Raw genomic sequence first — 19,666 nt, 5'->3', positions numbered from 1 at the left:
ACACTTTATTATGACTTTGGATTGATGATTAGACTTTTCCGTTATTAGGTCTTTGGTCGGTCCATAACATTTTTCTCCAAAGCTTGCCATAACATAGTTATGGGAAGACTTCCAAAATACTCGGCCGATGTCACCTTAGGTTGGGATCCTTAAGGCAGATTCTTTGTTTGTAGAAGTAAAAAATTCATATAGTCAGATTGAATGAACTTCGGAATAAGCACACTAAATGTTAGTCCCGTCATTCAGACGCTTCCCAAAATTTCCCTTACACGTGACTCTAGGCTCTTAGAGTAGGGTGTGACTCTCCCCTCTACGGTGCTCAAGTGTACTTGAGTACTATGGTACTTTCGAGGCAAATTTGACCATTGCTTTTCATCGATCTGATTTCCTTCCATTTGGATTGTTGATTTGCCTATCTCACTTCACTATATAAATGTCAATTAACCTTTTAGGGAACATTTTCACTTTTTGCTTAAACTATGATTTTTCTCTTCCTGTTTCAAACTTTTGTTTCTTCTTCCCTATGTCTCCGTGAATCCCATTTTACCTATTCTTTTCTTCCTTCGAATTTTGTACACCCTTGATTCGTCGCACTTTCACAACAACCTTTCATCGTACTTCTCCCTTCAAACTTCCAATTTTCCAAGTGTCATCTCTCTCTCTCTCTCTCTCTCTCTCTCTCTCTCTCTCTCTCTCTCTCTCTCTCTCTCTCTCTCTCTCTCTCTCTCTCTCTCTCTCTCTCTCTCTCTCTCTCTCTCTCTCTCTCTCTCTCTCTCTCTCTCTCTCTCTCTCTCTCTCTCTCTCTCTCTCTCTCTCTCTCTCTCTCTCTCTCTCTCTCTCTCTCTCTCTCTCTCTCTCAGTTATTTATGTGTCTCCTTTATTTTAGCCATGACTAGTGTATGGGTGAACTAGATAATGCCATAGAAATATCCAGTGGTAATGATATAAGCAATGTTTCGTCTCACACAGGGATAGTAAACCCAAAAATGTTGAATGTTGATCCTTTGAAAGTTGTCCATCCCATTTAAACCTTGCTGTTCTTAGCGATAATTCTGAAGCTAGTGGGAGTTTCATCGAAGATAGTAGCGAATCCTTGATGTTTTTGCATAAGGAATCAGATGGACGAGTTTGAATCATCCCTTTATCGAGTAGGCTAGCATTGGTCCCTCCTCTTCAATGTTACATACAACATGTCTTGAATATGTTAAGGCGTATCACGATGGTATGAGGGTTCATGATTTTGTTAAAGCTTTTTGGTCTTTGAGCAACCGAGAACCCAATAATGGAAATGAGGTTAGGAAGCATCTTCACTTCCGAGATCATTCCTAAATTCATGATGAACATTATATTTTTGTTGACAATATGGTATACATATATCTGTCAATTTAGGGGGTCGGAGCCTAACTTTTAAGGCCCAAAAAATATAGGGGCCCAAAATTTTAAAAATAAATGAACCCCAAAATATGTAGGTCCCTTAAACTAAAGGCCCATAAAATTCAAATAAGACCTTAAGGCCCCATCATTTTTTTAAATTGACTTCTTTAAAGAAAAAAATCAATTTTTTTTTTAAAAATTGACTTTTTTTTATATAGAAAAAATTAACTTTTTTTTTTAATTTCAAAAAAATCATTTTTTTTTAATTTTTGAAAAAAATTGACTTTTTTATTTTTGGAAAAAAAATCGATTTTGTTTCAAATAAAATTGAATTTTTTCATTTAAAAAAAATCGATTTAATTTTTCGAAAAAAATTGACTATTTTTATTTTTGAAAAAATTTGACTTTTTTTTCTATTTTTGAAAAAAATCACTTTTTTTTTATTTTTAAAAAATATTGTTTCTTTTTATAAAAAAACGAATTTTTATGTTCCGGAAAAATTGACTTTTTTAATAAAAAAAATTGATTTTTTTATTTTTGAAAATAATCGTCTTTCTCATTTAATTTTTTTTTTATATTTTCGAAAAAATCAGTTTTTTTATATTTTAAAAAAAATCATTTTTTTTTTCAAAAATATTATTTTATTTATAAAAAAATCATTTTTTTAAAAAAAATATCAAATTTTGTAATATTTTAAAAAAAATCGACTATTTTTATTTTAAAAAAATGTTTTTTTAGTAAAAAATGATTTTTATTTTCGAAAAAAATCAACATTTTTATTTTTATTTGTTAAAAAAAATTCTATATATATATTTTAAAAAAAATATTTTTCAGAAAAAGTTTATTTTTAAAAAAAATAATTTATTTCAAACAAATTATATTTTGAACCCCACACTAAGACCCCTTAAAAAACAAAAACATGATGGGGATTAAAAGTAAAGGCCCCCAGAATTATTGATTTAGTAAGGGGCCTAAATAAATGGGGCCAAATAGGGGACCTAATTATTGAGGCTTTCTTATTTAGGACTTTTTTGACACCTCTAGGTATACATGGTTTGACCACACCAATAAGGTCTTGTGCTGCATGCCAATGATGCTCAATATTATTGGATGGAGACCGAATTGGTGGGGATGGTTTCCACCTTCCGTAACACTCATAGCTTGGAATATGCTTACTCAGACATAAGGCCATATTCTGACGGTATGTCTCCTTTGTTGAACCCGACAAAAGGGTGTGTAGTTCATTCGACGGGTGTTCAATTCCTTTTTAAGAATGTCTATTTTTTAGATTAAAGTTTAGAATGCCTTTCAACGGTTTTAAGGTAGAAGATTTAAATCACCTGAGGATTGCACCGTCCTAGTTGCACCCGGTAGTTTGGGCCTTTGTTGAGGTATTTCAATATTGGTGCAAGTACCGAGTAAGAGTACTAACCCTATGATTATTCTTCATCCTCTTCAATTTGACTCACACTTCTACTTGAGAGGAACGGGGGCAAGAGTTGCTCTCTCTCTCTCTCTCTCTCTCTCTCTCTCTCTCTCTCTCTGACACACACACACACACACTCAATTATTTGGCGAAAGTATTTCATGTATACCTCAAGAGCTAGAATAACTTTAAGGAACACTACTTCTTGGCCACTCACCGTAATCGAGAAGCCCTTTTTTCTGCATTCTACCAGAGGATGGTATCTACGACCCCCTTGTTTGGATCTGGTGAAATGTGGGAACAAGATTCATAAATGTTGGGACCAATATCATTTCTTTCGGCCTCCGAAAAGTTGCAATTTTTCCCACATTTCAAAATCATTTGATTTAATAAAAAAGTTCATTCTAGATTTCCATAATTTAAACATTTCACCATATAAAACAATGGAGATTAAGGGCTTGTTTGAATGAGTTTTGATTTTTAATTTTTAAAATTTATTTTTTAAAACAATTTTAACAAATTGTTTTTTAAAATAAAATAAAATAAAATAAAATTCATTTAGTAATGACAATTTTAAAAACTGTTTTAAAGAATAGAAAATAGAAAAACAGGTTTGGTAGGTTTATTTTTAAAAAGTCACATCTCTAGTATTAAAAATTGTTGAGTTAAATCTAATTCTTACAAAATTAATAATTTAAAAAAAAAAAAAGATACACTTTTTCTTTAAAAGTTACATTTTTTAGTCATTACAAGTTTATTCAAAAATATTTTAGTCCCTCTTAAAACAAAATATATTTAGTTATTTTTCAAAATTTTAAATAATTTTATGCAATCATCTTTAAATCATTATAAAAAATTTATTTTTGAAATGAATTTGTTTCGATCGGGTTCAGAGACCCAAATTTGCAGTGACTCAGTTTAAATATAGAGCTCTCTAAGAACTTCAAAATTTCAAGAAGATTGTAGACTGTTAGATCATATTCATCTATGATTGATAGTGTCATATATGGATTTATGTTTTTGCAGATATAAAGTTGATAATCCCGCAAAAGATCTTCTATGAAGTTTTGATGACAACAACGTCAATAATTGTGACGAAGTCCGTGACAATAGCTTTTAACCTCGATGATGGTGATCTAACTAGAGAAATATCTCATGTCTCATCAACAGAATGAGACTCAAGATTAAAGTGATTATAAGATATGAAGCAATCTAGAAAAGAATCTTGAAGTCTCAGATAAAGTGTGAAAACTTGTCCAGTCATGTCTGCGTGTTTGTTTGAGTGACCCGAGTTTTATAAAAGTAAGGAAGCAACTTTGAAGTACTAAGGCAACTCAGTCACACTATAAAATATCTTTTTCAAATGATTTTATCTTGAAAAATATTTTCTAAGGAAAGTCAAGTGATTAAGAAGTTGTTCAATCACTCTCCAAGTAATTTTTGAATTAACCAATTGATTGGTAACTTATGTCAATCGATTGAGAAAACTTTTCTAAGTCACCCAATCGATTGGAACATTAAGTCAATCAATTTGAGCAAGGTCAAACAATTAATCAAGCAATTAAGACAACACATTAATGACTTGCAATAACTCTATATCCAGTATTAACCAAGCAATTAATCCTTACTATCTTTATTTTCTGTTATTTAGTGTTTTATTTCCGTTGCTAATTACTCTTAAGAATATACTAACCCTGTTTAAAGCTTAATTCGAGAAAAATATATTAGTAATCGCGAACTTTGAATATCACAATTCACCCCCTCTCGTGCTTTAAGTCACTCTTCCAACATCATCATCATGACATCAAGTCGCAAACATCACTCATCCAACTGTAAACCATAAGAAGATTCTAAATTGTGAGACTTGCGATAAGCTTTGCTAGAGGGACACATGATGATGGAAAATGATTGAAGCATGAGTATCAAATTATATAACAAATAATCTTCTAATACCCATCTTACCTTAAAGGTTATACGCCCCTAAAACCCCTTTTACTATATATCGACAACTAAATGATCATATTAAGGTACACATTTTTAAATCTTAAATACCTCCCACAATAGTCAGTAATTTAGGCGTCGAAGTATTTGCATATACCCTCTCGACGACGAACCAAAATTTCAAAATACAATTTGAATCTCTTAGTTCACCATCAACCCAAGTTCACTTTTTCAAACAATGTACTTCCTATATCTCATGCTTGATTAGAATTAAATATTGTTTCGTGTCGGCCAAAGGCATAGGGACTCACCGCTCTCTGCTAACCAAATGCCCAATAACACGAGTTCCACTCATTCGACCTGATCCATCAAGCTCAATGTATAAATACATTCACAAAGGATTTTCAGGTACACACTTTCTAATCTCCACTCTCATTGTGGTTTTCTCAAACCCTAAACTGACTTGGAAGTTGGAGTGCTAAGCATGCAGGTACCCTCTCTGAATCGTCGTATTGGAGATTTGCAACATCGATTCAAGATCGACACTGATCAAAGACGATGACTCAAGATCAATGCTTTCGATTCAAGAAACACCATGATCGCAACCTTCGATTCACAAAATCATATCGTAAAGTCACTCGTGAAGCATTGCTCCGTCGTGATTTCCGCAATATCATCCATTTCTGGTTCAATAACGGAACAAATATTAATGTTTTAAATGACAAAACCTAAAAATGAAAATAATTAAAACATGAACTTTAAAATTAGACTTTCAACTTATTTTTATGGAATTTTTTATTTTATTTTAAAAATATATACAAAATAATTTAAAAATATAGGTTGATTTAATAGTAGAGACTAAAAATATTTGCATGTAATTTTATATGATTAAAAATATGATTTTTTTATGATGATAATAACAAACGAAACTTTATAATTTTAAAAGAGAAAAATTATTTAACTTTAAATTATAATATTCTATTATTTATTTATTTATAGAGATATTATAAATAACTAATGTAACAAATGATCTATGAAATTTAGCACAAATTGATCATGGTTTATAGAAACTTTTACAAACTTATGCAAGTATACAAGTACATTACATTTATTTTTTATTAGTACTACTTAACTTTTCATTCACGTGACTAAATTATAGAAAATAATAAAATTGATCATAATTACATATGTGCCATTAATGAAAATTGTCACTTTTCTCCGTGTTTTTCGTTTGAGATTTAATATAAAAAAAAACAAAATTGAAAATGGAAAACATGCTTACTCTATTTTTGTTTTTAAATTTTAAAAAAAATAAAAATAAAAAGTCTATAAAAACAGTTTTCTAAAACATTGTAATCAAACAAATTTTTAATTTTATAAATTTTTAAAACAAGAAAACTGTTTTTAAAAACTAAATCAAACACGCCCTAATTCTTGAAAAGTCATTTTTAAAAACAAAAGTGTTTGCAGTCATTATTCTACATCCTGAGACAATTAGTTTTATAACAAGAGTTAAACTTTGATGTTATTTGTTATACTAGTGACTCCAAGTAGAAGAGATAAGAGTGAATTGTGTTGATTAAAAAAACTATGCCCAATTAAAAAACTTTGGTCAAAGCAATTGTTTAAAACAATTTTGTATTTCAAACAAAGGGTAAACAACAAAATAAATAAAAAAAAATAAATTAGAGTGAAGAAGATAAGAAGGCACAACGAAATAAACAAATAACATAAATAAAGGATAAAAATATTGCACTAGAGATTTATACAAGTTTGACATACCACTTGGCCTAATCCTCTCCCCAAAAATTTCTTGAGATTTTCCTCTATATGTGGGAGCTTTTCCCGGGTTATGCCCATGAAACTTCTTACAATCAAACTTGGAGTTTTACATTGGCTAACCTTCAAATCAAACACACGATTTTATATCAGGCTAATCTCAAACCAACTGAGAACTTTTATACTAGGCACAATTCACAAACCAAACAAAGATTTTCACAGAAAATCTCACAAATGAAATGATAGCTTTTACACCAGACTAAACTCACAAATCAAACAGAGATCTTCACGAACACACTCACAAATCAAACAGAGATCTTCACGAACACACTCACAAATCAAACAACAACCTCACACAAAGAGGTAAAAAAAACCTCTTGCACAAATTACAATATTACCCATGCACCAAAAATACAAAAGAAAATCCTCACTAAGATTTTTCACTCCTACATCACTAAGACAATTTTAGTGAAAATGAGATAAATGAGAAGAAAAAGAGTAGAGAGTGATAAAGAGTGTCAAAACACGCTTTCTTATGTAGTTTGAAAGCGAGGAAAACCCTCTATTTATATGAGAGAAATCTGACTCAAAAAGTAAACCAATCTATGGGTTTTTTAACGATTATGCCATAGGTCTAATCGATCATGTGCTTCATAAAACGACAATCCTAATTCCAAAAAAGAAAGCCTACGATGGTCAGTGTCATAATCGATTAAGAGTGTTCCTAATCGATTAAGAAGCTTTAAACCTTTCTCTAATGGATTGATTAATGGCCTTAATTGAATAGGCAGTGTATATAAGCCTCATAAATATTTATGAACACCTTTTATAAATTTCAAAAGCACCTTGATGGTTCCTTTAAGAGGTTTAAGGAGTTTTATCAAATAGAGAGGTTAAAAAAACTCTTAGGTGAGTGTGTGTATTGCCTAAGTAACTTAGCAACTACTCTAATATCTTTTACAAGGCTCTGATCATTTAGACACGAACTAGGCGAGCTTTTAAACCTACTCTCTTTCAAAAACTATGATGTTTCAAGATTTGTCTAGGACTTGACTTCTATTTTATGAGACTGTATATAGCTTCTTGATAGAAACCATCATCAGAGAGATTTTATTGATTGAAGATCATCAGGATTCCACTGGATGTCTCTTAACATTAGGTGTTGTCCTTAAGAGATTGGCTTTGACATCTTGGTCTCCCAAGCATAAAAACTTGATCATCACTTTAGAAGAAGAATTTACCTCATGGTGTTGACATCATCAAAATCATATAAGTAAACTAACTATTGAATACATTAGATCTGCAAGCCATAGATCCACAAGAGGGGCTTATAGGAAGTTATTCATCTCGAAAAGGAAATTCAAGAGATGAAGATTGAAACCCTAAACCATAAACCCTAATTGATTGAAATCTATACCTAATCGATTAGGTAAGTTTAAAAATTATTCTTAATAATTTATGATAGTGTATTAATGAAATTCAGCGACTATATATCCTTTCTTTCCTTTTTAAACATCCTAAACAATTGATTGGATGCCTTCCAATAGATTAGAGCAAGATGCCAATCGATTTGCACATTAATTTTGGCCCAAGAAATTTTCCTTTTTTGTACCACCCTCTAGCCTATAAATAAAGATCTCTTCCTTCATATTTTCACATCCAGAATCCTGAGCACTCTAACTCATCCAAGTGAGCTTTGACCGCCTAACTTCACTCAATGAGCCCATCCTTTCACCCATAAGTTGAACCACCTATGTTTTCCCAGTTAGCATGTGTCTTTGTCTGACGAGGATGTCTAAAAAATGATGTTTTCTTCATTGTCCTGTATTTGGTGAGCGAGCCCCTACTTCGTTCAATGAGTCCTCTACTACTCAACATCTGTGTTTTTGTCATTTTCTTTGATATTTCCACTTGTGCTTATGACTGACATAGTTAAAATCTTCACACTAATGTTTTATTTACTTTTTATGAAAAATTGGATGATTTTTTAATATGATATCCTGTTATATAAATTCATAAGTGCTTACGTGAAACACATAATTTTGGCACTTATCAATGGGGTTAAATGCTCTAAAGGTCTTCTAGTGGGCTTGCATGCAATCTTCCCTAAATAGGCATTGGTTTTGATTCCCACGCTGATCGTGGTGCACTTCAGAGTTTTCACCACCCCCTTTCTCTTGCATCTTAGATTCTCTTTTCGACATTACTCTATTTTCATTTGATCCAACATTCCTCCTTTTCCACGATCTTTTCCATTGAGGTTTCCGCCTTTTGGGCTAAGAACTTGTTGAAGTGTCTGACCTTAAGGTCATTATGGAAAGATCCAACATAAATCTCTTGGTTTTAGTTGACGACCTTGACTGTCTCCTTATTATATATGACCAAATATTTGCGTAAAGACTCGAAATGTCATTGTCGTGCTTTGAACAAGCTTGTAGTGGAAAATTTTATGTGTTTGTTGGCCGAAACGTGGTGAACCATATTTCTCGTCAAATCCTGGTAACTCATCATTGAGAACCTTAAAAGTATCATGCACCAATAAAGGGCTTCCTCTTTGAACATTTTGGAAACCAGATTGCACTTTAGTGAGTCATTGTCTCCCACGATAGTCATCTGGGTGTTGATGGTGATGATATGCTCCCGAGGATCATATTTCCATCAAATGACACATGTTTAAAGTTTCAAGGAACTTAAGCGTCCCAAATTTTGGATGCGAGTTGTTGGGGGTATGTGTTTTCCTCTTCTCAGTCCACCTCCGACTCTGTATGTTGCTAGTGATGTAAGTCATGAACGTTTTCCTGTAATGCCTTGTTTTGGTGACACAACTCATCCATAACGGCTAACATCCCCACTCTTGCAATACGATCACCAGGGGTTGTTGTTACTACTAGTCGCTCTCCTTGTCATCACGAGATGAGATCAAATCATTGTTAAAGGTGCGTGTTGATAATTAGTATTCGTACCGTTATTTCTAGTCGTTTTTGCTTAGCATTTCATCCCATTTTGACTGTTTTATTTTCATTTACCATATTTTACGCTTTGGTTGTGTATTTTTACTATTTTCAGAGCCTAATGAGTATTCGAGATGAAAAGGGGTCGAAAGCAAAAAAAACATGGAAAAAAGTCAAAAGTCGATTTTTTCCCATACAAAATCCATGGGGCTGCTATGGCCACCCGTAGCAACTGTTACGGGCCGTAACAACAAGGCACATAGACCTCCCTCTTTTGGTTCCTCCAGTACTAATACCAGAGGCCTGCTACGACCATCCTTAGCAACTTCTATGGACTGTAGCAAGGAGGCGAGGCAGATTTTGGTTCTTTCCTTTTTTAGATCGATTATGATATATCTGGAAGTTTGGCATTATTTGATTTGATTTATTTCTGATGTAATGACCATTGAACAAAAATATATTGAGCCAAGTTTAGATTTTTATATTTAACTTAGAGATGGTTATGCGCTTAGGATCCCGAGTTTTAATTCTCCAAATTTTCTACATAATTTCTATTTTCCTCTGTACTCAAGTCTCATTTGTAGCAATTTGGATCAAAGTTAGCAATTCAGGTTTTATATTTGTTTTCATATTCAATTTCTTGTCTATTTCAATTGCATATTATAAATTCATTTGTGGTCATTAGATTGATTGTGTTTGTCCTCACCATGAGTGAGTAATATATTAGGGACTAGGGGTTATGGGGATCATCTTAAAACCTTTCATGTGATCCTTCACATGTTGATTATGAGAGTATTTGTCTAAATTTATTTTATTGTCTGACTTCATGCATTCCAACTCTTATACGAAAGTAAAGTGTTCTCAGGTATTGGCCGTAGTCTGAAAGAATATGTGTCGGTACCAGAGCGCGGGTTTTTAAACAGACAAGTCCAATACAACGAAAGCGATTAGACGAATTTGAGAAATTTTTATAGTTGAACAAAAGTAACGAGTATTTTACGAATAATCCGACCGTGCAAAAGAAATTGAATTATTCGTCATTAATAAGGTAATGTGTTGGCAAAAGCAACTATTGTCCATATTTATCCATTTTCTATAAATTATGTCGAGTTCTCGTAATAAAAATGATTTGGATTGTATAAATGTGTTAGAGTGAGAATCATAACCATATGTCTTGTTTGCCTCAAATGGAATTTAAGTGATTTTGCAAATAAGCTATTTTCATTTAAGTGTTTTTTCATTTAAGTTATTTTCACCAAAACGCATATTATTCGTTCCTCTAGATATACATATCGATAGGACGGAATTCAGTACTTAAATCATTGGTCTCTATAGTTCTATAATTTTTTACTACTTCGCATAGTCGTGCACGTGCAGCGTGTCATGTGTGACTTAGATTAATTTTACCGGACTTCACGGTGGGTGCCAAATGTATTTGTAAAAGCACACCAATTATAACTATACTAATGGAGACAAGTAAAACCATAGTCGAAAAATCTCATCAATTATGAATGAGTTTTACTCTTGTGCTCTTCTCCTTATATAACAATTATGATCAATATTATAAGAAAGTTCACTAAAAGTCATTTAATACGATTAATCCTAATTGCTATGACCTCTTAAAAAGGTGATTAGCAATCAAATTTAAGCATCCCAAGTCCTAAATCCTAATATATTCCATCAATAATAAATATTTTATCAATTACTCACTCTGATTCTTAATATAATTTTGTTTTGTTTTTTAGATTTATTAAAGAAACGATGTATTTGAACTATATGTAATCAAAATTCATTGATTCTTAATACATTTTTTCTTATATTAAGAACCATAAATAGGATAGCTTTGTCGGGGATTGACTTATGTCATAGACCGGTCAAAGTGATGTTATTATGACTATCAATATCAAAAAAAAAAAAAAACTAAGTACACAATATGGGAAAATTTTATTAGAAGTAATTCATATTTAATTAGTTGTACTATTTTCTTAGTCCCTAAGTTTGTTAGAGGGTATTTTAGTATTTTATCCTATTCTAGTAACCCTACTTTTAGCTTATAAATAGGGTGACAATCATTGTAACTTTTATCATGTTTTGTAGCCGTCATTCTCTTAATAGAATATTCATCTTTCATTCTACCTTTGCACCAACATTTGGTATCTAGAGCTCCGGTTCAGATTCATTGGGAAACACGGGAAACACGAGTGAACGTGAGGTCTTGTGTGTTTGATTTTGATTCTTAGATTCGTGTTGAATCTTGAACAAAATCTGATCAGAATTTTAATTCTGTGGGTTGGGAAACACTGTGTGAGAAATCTGAGTGTACTGTGCAAGGTAGAAAGATGAACGGAAACGGCAACATGAACACCAAACTTCCAGTATTTGACGGTAAAAACTGGAATCGTTGGATGATCCAAATGCGTGTACTGTTCGGTGCTCAAGATGTTCTAGATCTTGTCACTGATGGTTATGTTCCGGTAGCAGCAGATGCGACGGATGAACAGAAAAACGCGCAGAAGGAAGTAAGGAAGAAGGATCAGAAAGCATTATTCTTCATTCATCAATGTGTTGATGTAAATGTGTTTGAGAAGATTGCAGATTCAACGACAGCAAAGGCTGCGTGGGACACACTGGTTAGATGTTATGGTGGTGACGCATCAGTGAAGAAGGTGAAGCTTCAGTCCTTGAGAAAGCAATATGAGAATCTCAACATGAAGAATAATGAGAAAGTTTCTGAATACATCTCCAGAGTGATTCTGATCACTAATGAGATGAAAGCGTGTGGAGAAACTCTTTCTGAAGAAACAATCATGGAGAAGGTATTGAGATCCCTTACCTGTCAATTTGATTACATTGTGGTAGCAATAGAACATTCCAAAGATCTGAGCACCATGAGAATTGAAGAGCTGCAGAGCAGTCTAGAAGCGCAAGAGTTGCGTTTAACTGAGAGAACTTCTGAAAGGGAAGTAGAGCAGCAGGCTCTGAAAGCAACTTCTGATAGGAGGTATCAGAAGCAGTCAGAAGCCAGGAGAAGATCTGATGGTGGTCAGAAGTCAGAAAGCTCAACCTCTGATAGACAAAAGAATGCTCAGAAGGGAAAAGAGAAGTATGACAAGAAGAAAATCCAATGTTACTGCTGTAAGAAGTTTGGTCATTTTGCTAGAGACTGTTGGTCAAACAAGGAGAGAAAATCAGAAGAAGCAAATATAGCCAGAAGTTCTGATGACGAATCTGTGCTATTGATGGCCTCTGAATCTGATGATATGGATCTGATAGACTGGTGGTATATGGACACTGGCTGTTCAAATCATCTTACTGGAAACAAGAAATGGCTGGTTGACTTTGACTCTGAAAAGAGGACAAAGATCAGATGTGCTGATGACAAATACCTTAATGCAGAAGGTATGGGAAATGTCAGAGTGATTCTGAACAATGGGAAAACAGCATTGATTCAGAACGTGTGGTATGTACCTGGCATCAGAAGCAATCTGATGAGTGTGGGACAATTAATTGAGAAAGGTTTTTCAGTTACCATGAAGGACAATCTTCTGAAGCTGTATGACTGCAATCAGAAGTTGATTATGGAGTCAGAACAGGGAAGGAATAGAACATTCAAGGTGAATGTCAGAACTGCAGACTCAGAATGTCTTAGTGCAACAAGTGCTGAGAAGGAGAGTGAGCTGTGGCACAGAAGATTTGGTCATTTGAATTTCAGAAGCTTAAAACATTTGAATTCAAAGAAGTTGGTACATGGAATTCCTGCAATTAAGAAGCCTGAAAAGTCATGCAAAGTTTGCATGAAAGGAAAACAACCACGATTGCCATTTGCGTCAGAAACTGCTCCAAGAGCAAAACATGCCTTGGGAGTTGTACATTCTGATGTGTGTGGTCCATTTCCAGTAGCATCGATTGGAGAGAATAAATACTTTGTGTTATTTGTTGATGAATTCACAAGAATGACATGGGTATCCCTTATTAAGTTTAAACACGAGGTGTTTGATGAATTCAAGAAGTTCAGAATGAAGGCTGAGAATCAGAGTGGTCAGAAGTTGAAGATTCTTAGAACTGACGGTGGAGGTGAGTATAACTCCAAAGAGTTCCAGAAGTTCTGTGAGGAGAATGGAATTGAGCATGAGGTTACTGCTCCTTATACCCCTCAACACAATGGTCTTGCTGAAAGAAGAAACCGCACTTTGCTTGATATGGTGAGAAGCATGCTAAAGGAGAAGAAGCTTCCTCAGAAGCTCTGGGGAGAAGCTGTTGCCACTGCAACGTATGTACTCAACCGATGTCCTACGAAGAAGTTGAAGGAAATAGTTCCAATACAGAAGTGGACTGGAGATAAGCAAAGTGTTAGTCATCTGAAGGTGTTTGGTTCTGTTTGCTATAAACATGTTCCAGAAGCCAGAAGACAGAAGCTGGATGATAGAAGCAAAGTGATGATTCTGATAGGGTACCACAGTACAGGTGCATACAAGCTCTATTGTCCAGAAACCAATAAAATTGAATTCAGCAGAGATGTGATTGTGAAGGAATCAGAAGTTTGGAATTGGGATAAGTCTCAATCTGATTCTGATGTTAGAACTTCTGAAGAAAGGTCAGAGTTAAGAATTTCTGAAGTTGAAGTAGACTCTGACATTGATTCTGATTCTGATAGTGATTCTGACTCTGAAGAAGACTCAGAAGATGAAGGTGACTCTGATGATTCAGACTCTGATGACCCAGACTCTGATGGTAATCCAGATTCTGGTGGCAATTCAGACTCTGGAAATATGTCAGCCCCTGAAGATGGTCAAAGCTCTGGAGGAAGTCAACCATCTGAAGCTAGAAACTCTGAAGCTCAAGACTCTGAACAATTTCAGAGACCACAAAGAATCAGAAACATCCCCAGAAGATATGCAGAGTTTGACATGCTGCAAGACACTGAAGTAGACTCTGAAGGAGAAGTTATTCAGTGTGCCATGTTAGTAGACTCTGAACCCATAAGTACAGAAGAGGCTCTTAAGCAGAAGCTCTGGCTGAAGGCCATGAAAGAAGAACTTGATGCTATAGAGAGAAACAAGACTTGGAAGCTGACAGAACTTCCAAAAGACAAAAAAGCCATCAGCGTCAGATGGATTTTCAAGCAGAAGTTAAAGCCAGATGGTTCAATTGGCAAACATAAAGCAAGGTTGGTAGCCAGAGGATTTCTACAGAAACCTGGGTTGGATTACTCTGAAGTGTTTGCACCTGTAGCAAGACATGAAACAATCAGAATGGTGATTGCAATAGCTGCTAACAGGAATTGGCCTCTGATGCATTTAGATGTAAAATCTGCATTTCTGAACGGTCCATTAGAAGAAGAAGTTTACGTGTCACAACCTCCTGGATTTGTGAAAAAGAATCAGGAAGGGATGGTGTACAGATTATACAAAGCTCTATATGGATTGAAACAAGCGCCCAGAGCTTGGAATCAGAAGATTGATTCATTTTTCAAGAAGCAAGGCTTTCAGAAATGTGAGATGGAGTACGGTGTCTATGTTCAGCATACTTCTGAAGGAAATATGACTCTGGTATGTTTATATGTTGATGATATACTGCTGACTGGAAGTTCTGAACAGGAGATAGCCAAGTTCAAGAAAGTTCTGATGAATGAATTCGAAATGACTGATCTAGGCAAAATGACATACTTTCTAGGGATGAAATTCAGATACTCTGAGAAAGGTATTATTTTGCATCAGCTCAAGTATGAATTAGAACTTCTGAAAAGATTTGAACTGAAGAATTGTAAGATTGCTGTCACACCTTCTGATACAAATCAGAAACTGGACTCTGACTCTGATGGAAAGGATGTGGATGCTACAACCTTCAAACAGTTGGTTGGTTCTCTGAGGTATTTGTGCAATACCAGACCTGATATTTGCTATTCAGTTGGGATGGTTAGTAGGTTCATGAGTAAACCTAAGTGGTCCCATTACCAAGCTGCTGTCAGGATTCTGAGGTATATCAAGGGAACTCTAAAGTATGGAGTATTATTTCCTTCTGGAAGAAAGGATGAGTCAGAACTTCTGAGTTATTCAGATTCTGATTGGTGTGGAGACAGAGTTGACAGAAGAAGTACGTCTGGGTACTTATTCAAATTTCTGGGAGGTCCCATTTCTTGGTGTTCCAAGAAGCAACCTGTTGTGGCATTGTCAACTTGTGAAGCTGAATACATTGCAGGTGCTGTTACTGCATGCCAAGCTGTGTGGATTCTGAATCTATTGCAGGATCTGAAGATTAAAGTAAACAAACCTCTGAAGCTGATGATTGACAACAAGTCTGCAATCAATCTTGCCAGAAACCCAGTGTTGCATGGGAGAAGCAAGCACATTGAGACCAAGTATCATTTTCTGAGACATCAAGTTCAGAGGGGAGTGTTAGAAGTTGTACACTGCAGCACTCAGAAACAGTTGGCAGATGTTCTGACGAAAGCCATCAAGACTGATCAATTTCTCAGATTAAGGGATGGAATTGGTGTTACAAGTTTTGATGGAATATGAATTAAGGGATGGTATTAGAAGTAATTCATATTTAATTAGTTGTACTATTTTCTTAGTCCCTAAGTTTGTTAGAGGGTATTTTAGTATTTTATCCTATTCTAGTAACCCTACTTTTAGCTTATAAATAGGGTGACAATCATTGTAACTTTTATCATGTTTTGTAGCCGTCATTCTCTTAATAGAATATTCATCTTTCATTCTACCTTTGCACCAACAAATTTTACATTACTAATAAACTTTTTTAATTTTAATATCAAACTAACCAATCTTTTCCATTAATTTTCAATATAATCATGTTTCAAACAGTCTTTTATATATATATATATATATATATATATATATATATATATATATATATATATATATATATATATATATATATATAATATATATATATATATATATATATATATAGATAGATAGATATATATATTTGTAAATTTATTTGATAATACCTATGGATTAACATGCTGATTTTTTAACTTTTTAACTGCAAGTAGATCTGTAGTTAAATTTTTATGAAAGTTCGCAAATAACATTCAAATAATTGAAAAAGATTTTTAAAAAATAATTGAGGACAATTGAATTAACGTCGTCTCTCTTTAATCTGTTTTTTTAAACATGATTACGTTAAAAATTATGTGAAAAATTGATTAGTTTGGTACTAAAATTAAAAAACTTGATTATATATTTACCATCTGGATCAAAACAAAAACCTGTTTTTATTTTTATACCATAGGAAATTATTCTGGAAAATTACTTGTAGTTTTAGAAATTACTTGTAGTTTTAGGCATTGAACGATATCTGATACTAATATGTATGATACATATTGAGTATTTATTTTTTTTCTTTTATTTAATATCCGTATTGGTACGCATATTGGAACGCAAACCTACAATATGGACACAGATTTTTTTTTATGTTCATGGGCTTTTTTAATTGGTTAAACTTAAATTTCTTTCTTTATTTATAAAATGAAAAATAAAAAGTCAATTTTATATACTCTTACTTGACTGCCGCTGCATTGATGTTCTCATATTTCAGTCTTTGACTAGGGATTCTAGACAAAATTTGACTCCTTTTGAATAAATTATTTTGAAATTTTGAAATTTTATTATCAATTGAACAATGTGACTTTTTATATTATTTTTATAATATAGCTAAAAAAAAATTGACATAATGATTTCTTAAATTTTTAAAAATCATGAATTCTGTAGCCGTACCAAACCAGAACCCTGCCGGTACGAAATTGGTAACTTGTCCAAAATAATTGTTTTGAACTTTTCTACAAATCTACTACTAGAAGGTTCCATCCCCAAAGAAATGTGGACATTGAGGAGTTTAAAAGGCCTTGATTTTTCTGCATGTCAGCTAAGTGGAGAAATTCCGAATTCCATAACAAACTTGACTAACCTATCCTATCTAGATTTCATGGACAACAAATTTTCTAACGGCTATATTCCTCGTGAGATTGGAAAATTGAACCACTTGGAGTATCTATCTTTTGCAGGTTGTAACCGTATTGGTTCCATTCCCCGAGAAATTGGAATGTTGACAAAACTCGGTGTTATGGATTTGTCGCATAACACTCTATCTGGTACCATTCCAGAAACAATTGGTAACTTGACCAATTTAAATAAACTTTACCTTTCTAATAACACATTGTTGTCGGGAACAATCCCAGTCTCCATGTGGAATATGTCTTACTTGTCCGAGCTCTATTTTAGTACCAATAAATTTTCTGGATCAATCCCTTCTTCTGTACAAAACTTGGTCAATTTGAAGGAACTTTCATTTCATTCCAACAACTTTTTTGGACCTATTCCTTCCTCAATCGGAAACCTGACAAAGCTAACGAGATTATACTTGTTCACTAATATTTTTTCTGGACCGATCCCCGCTTCTATTGGAAATATGATCGATATGTTGTTCCTCAGTTTGGTAGAAAACGATCTTTCTGGAACTATTCCTGCTACAATTGGAAATTTGACAGGGTTAATGGCCTTGGAATTGGCCAACAATAAATTGCATGGTAGCATTCCACAAAGCCTATATAACTTTACCGACTTGGGTTCCTTTACATTGGACGAGAATGATTTCATTGGCCATTTGCCACCTCAAGTTTGTTCTGGTGGATTTCTACGATACTTCGCTGCTTTTCGCAACCATTTCACTGGTCCAGTACCAACAAGCTTGAAAAACTGCTCTAGTATTGAAAGAATTAGGCTTGAGGGTAATCAAATAGAAGGTGATATAGCGCAAGATTTTGGCGTATATCCAAATTTGAAATACATTGATCTGAGTGACAATAAATTTTATGGTCACATTGCACCAAACTGGGGAAAGTGTCCTAATCTTAATACCTTCATAATATCCAACAATAATATCTCTGGTGGCATACCGTTAACACTTCTTGAGGCAAACAAACTAGGAAAACTCCACCTTTCTTCAAATCACTTAACAGGAAAGCTTCCAAAGGAACTTGGATACCTGAAATCATTACTTGAAGTTAAGATCAGCAACAATCATCTTTCAGGAAATATTCCAAGTGAAATTGGATTGCTAGAGAATCTCGTAGATTTCAATGTAGGAGGAAACATGTTGAGTGGCACAATACCAAAAGAAGTTGTGAAGTTACCCTTGTTACAGAACTTGAATTTGAGCACGAACAAAATTGAAGGGAGAATTCCCTCGGAGTTTGGCCTGTCACAGCCTCTTGAATCTCTTGATCTTAGCGGGAATTTGTTGAGTGGAACAATACCAACAGTTCTAGGAGAGTTGAAGCAACTGCAAAAGCTGAATCTGTCATGCAATAATCTTTCCGGCAACATTCCATCCAGTTTTGAAAATTCCATGTCAAGCTTGACTTATGTCAACATATCAAACAACCACTTAGAAGGGAGGATACCAAATAATCAAGCCTTTCTCAAGGCTCCAATTGAGTCATTAAAAAATAACAAAGGCTTGTGTGGTAATCACACTGGCTTAGAGCTTTGCCCAACCAGCCAGAGTCAAAAGAAACACAAGATCATCCTACTAATATTGTTTATTATCTTAGGTGCTCTGGTTCTGGTATTTTGTGGGGTGGGAATTTCGATGTATATTCTTTATCGGAGAGCAAGAAAGACAAAAACCAAAGGTAAAGATTCTAATGGCGCACAACCAGATGAAGTCTTTTCCATATGGAGTCATGATGGAAAAATGATGTTTGAAAATATCATTGAAGCTACGAATAATTTCGATGACGATTTTCTCATTGGAGTGGGAGGAGAAGGATCTGTCTACAAGGCGAAGTTGTCTGCGGATATGGTTTTTGCAGTAAAGAAACTTCACTCGCGAACCCTAGGTAGGAGGTATCTCAATTGGGCGGGTTAGGGTATCCGCGGTTCAGAATTTTGAACCCGACCCGCCCATATAAACCCAATTGAAACTGCTATATTTTAATCACTGGCCTGATAGACCGTTTGAACCCGCCCATTTCGGTTTTCTTTTTTGGTTCCCTGCGGGTTTGGCCGGGTGAACGGTTCTTGTCCACCCCTAGTTAGGGCTGGACAACGGGCCGGGTTGGGCGGGTTCGGGCCCAAAATCAACACCCAGTCCAACCCGCAGATACATTAGTGTGGCCCATTTCCGCCCAATTTTAACTTTGATTTAGCCGGGTTGGGTCCAGACGGAT

The 19,666-nt window shown here is 34.3% G+C and overlaps 1 protein-coding gene across 1 annotated transcript; it reads left to right on the top strand.

The window, feature by feature from the left end:
- Nucleotides 1-5,299: 5,299 nt before the first annotated feature.
- LOC127108710 (MDIS1-interacting receptor like kinase 2) lies at nt 5,300-19,458 on the top strand. The gene is made up of 2 exons (XM_051046021.1): nt 5,300-5,427; nt 17,208-19,458. The coding sequence occupies exons 1-2, from the start codon at nt 5,300-5,302 to the stop codon at nt 19,363-19,365; spliced, it is 2,286 nt and encodes a 761-aa protein (XP_050901978.1). The 3' UTR covers nt 19,366-19,458.
- The last annotated feature ends 208 nt before the right edge of the window (nt 19,459-19,666 follow it).

Source organism: Lathyrus oleraceus, chromosome 1 (genome assembly GCF_024323335.1).
Source record: "Lathyrus oleraceus cultivar Zhongwan6 chromosome 1, CAAS_Psat_ZW6_1.0, whole genome shotgun sequence".
Taxonomy (NCBI): Eukaryota; Viridiplantae; Streptophyta; class Magnoliopsida; order Fabales; family Fabaceae; genus Lathyrus; species Lathyrus oleraceus.
This window is presented reverse-complemented; position numbering and strand designations above follow the sequence as displayed.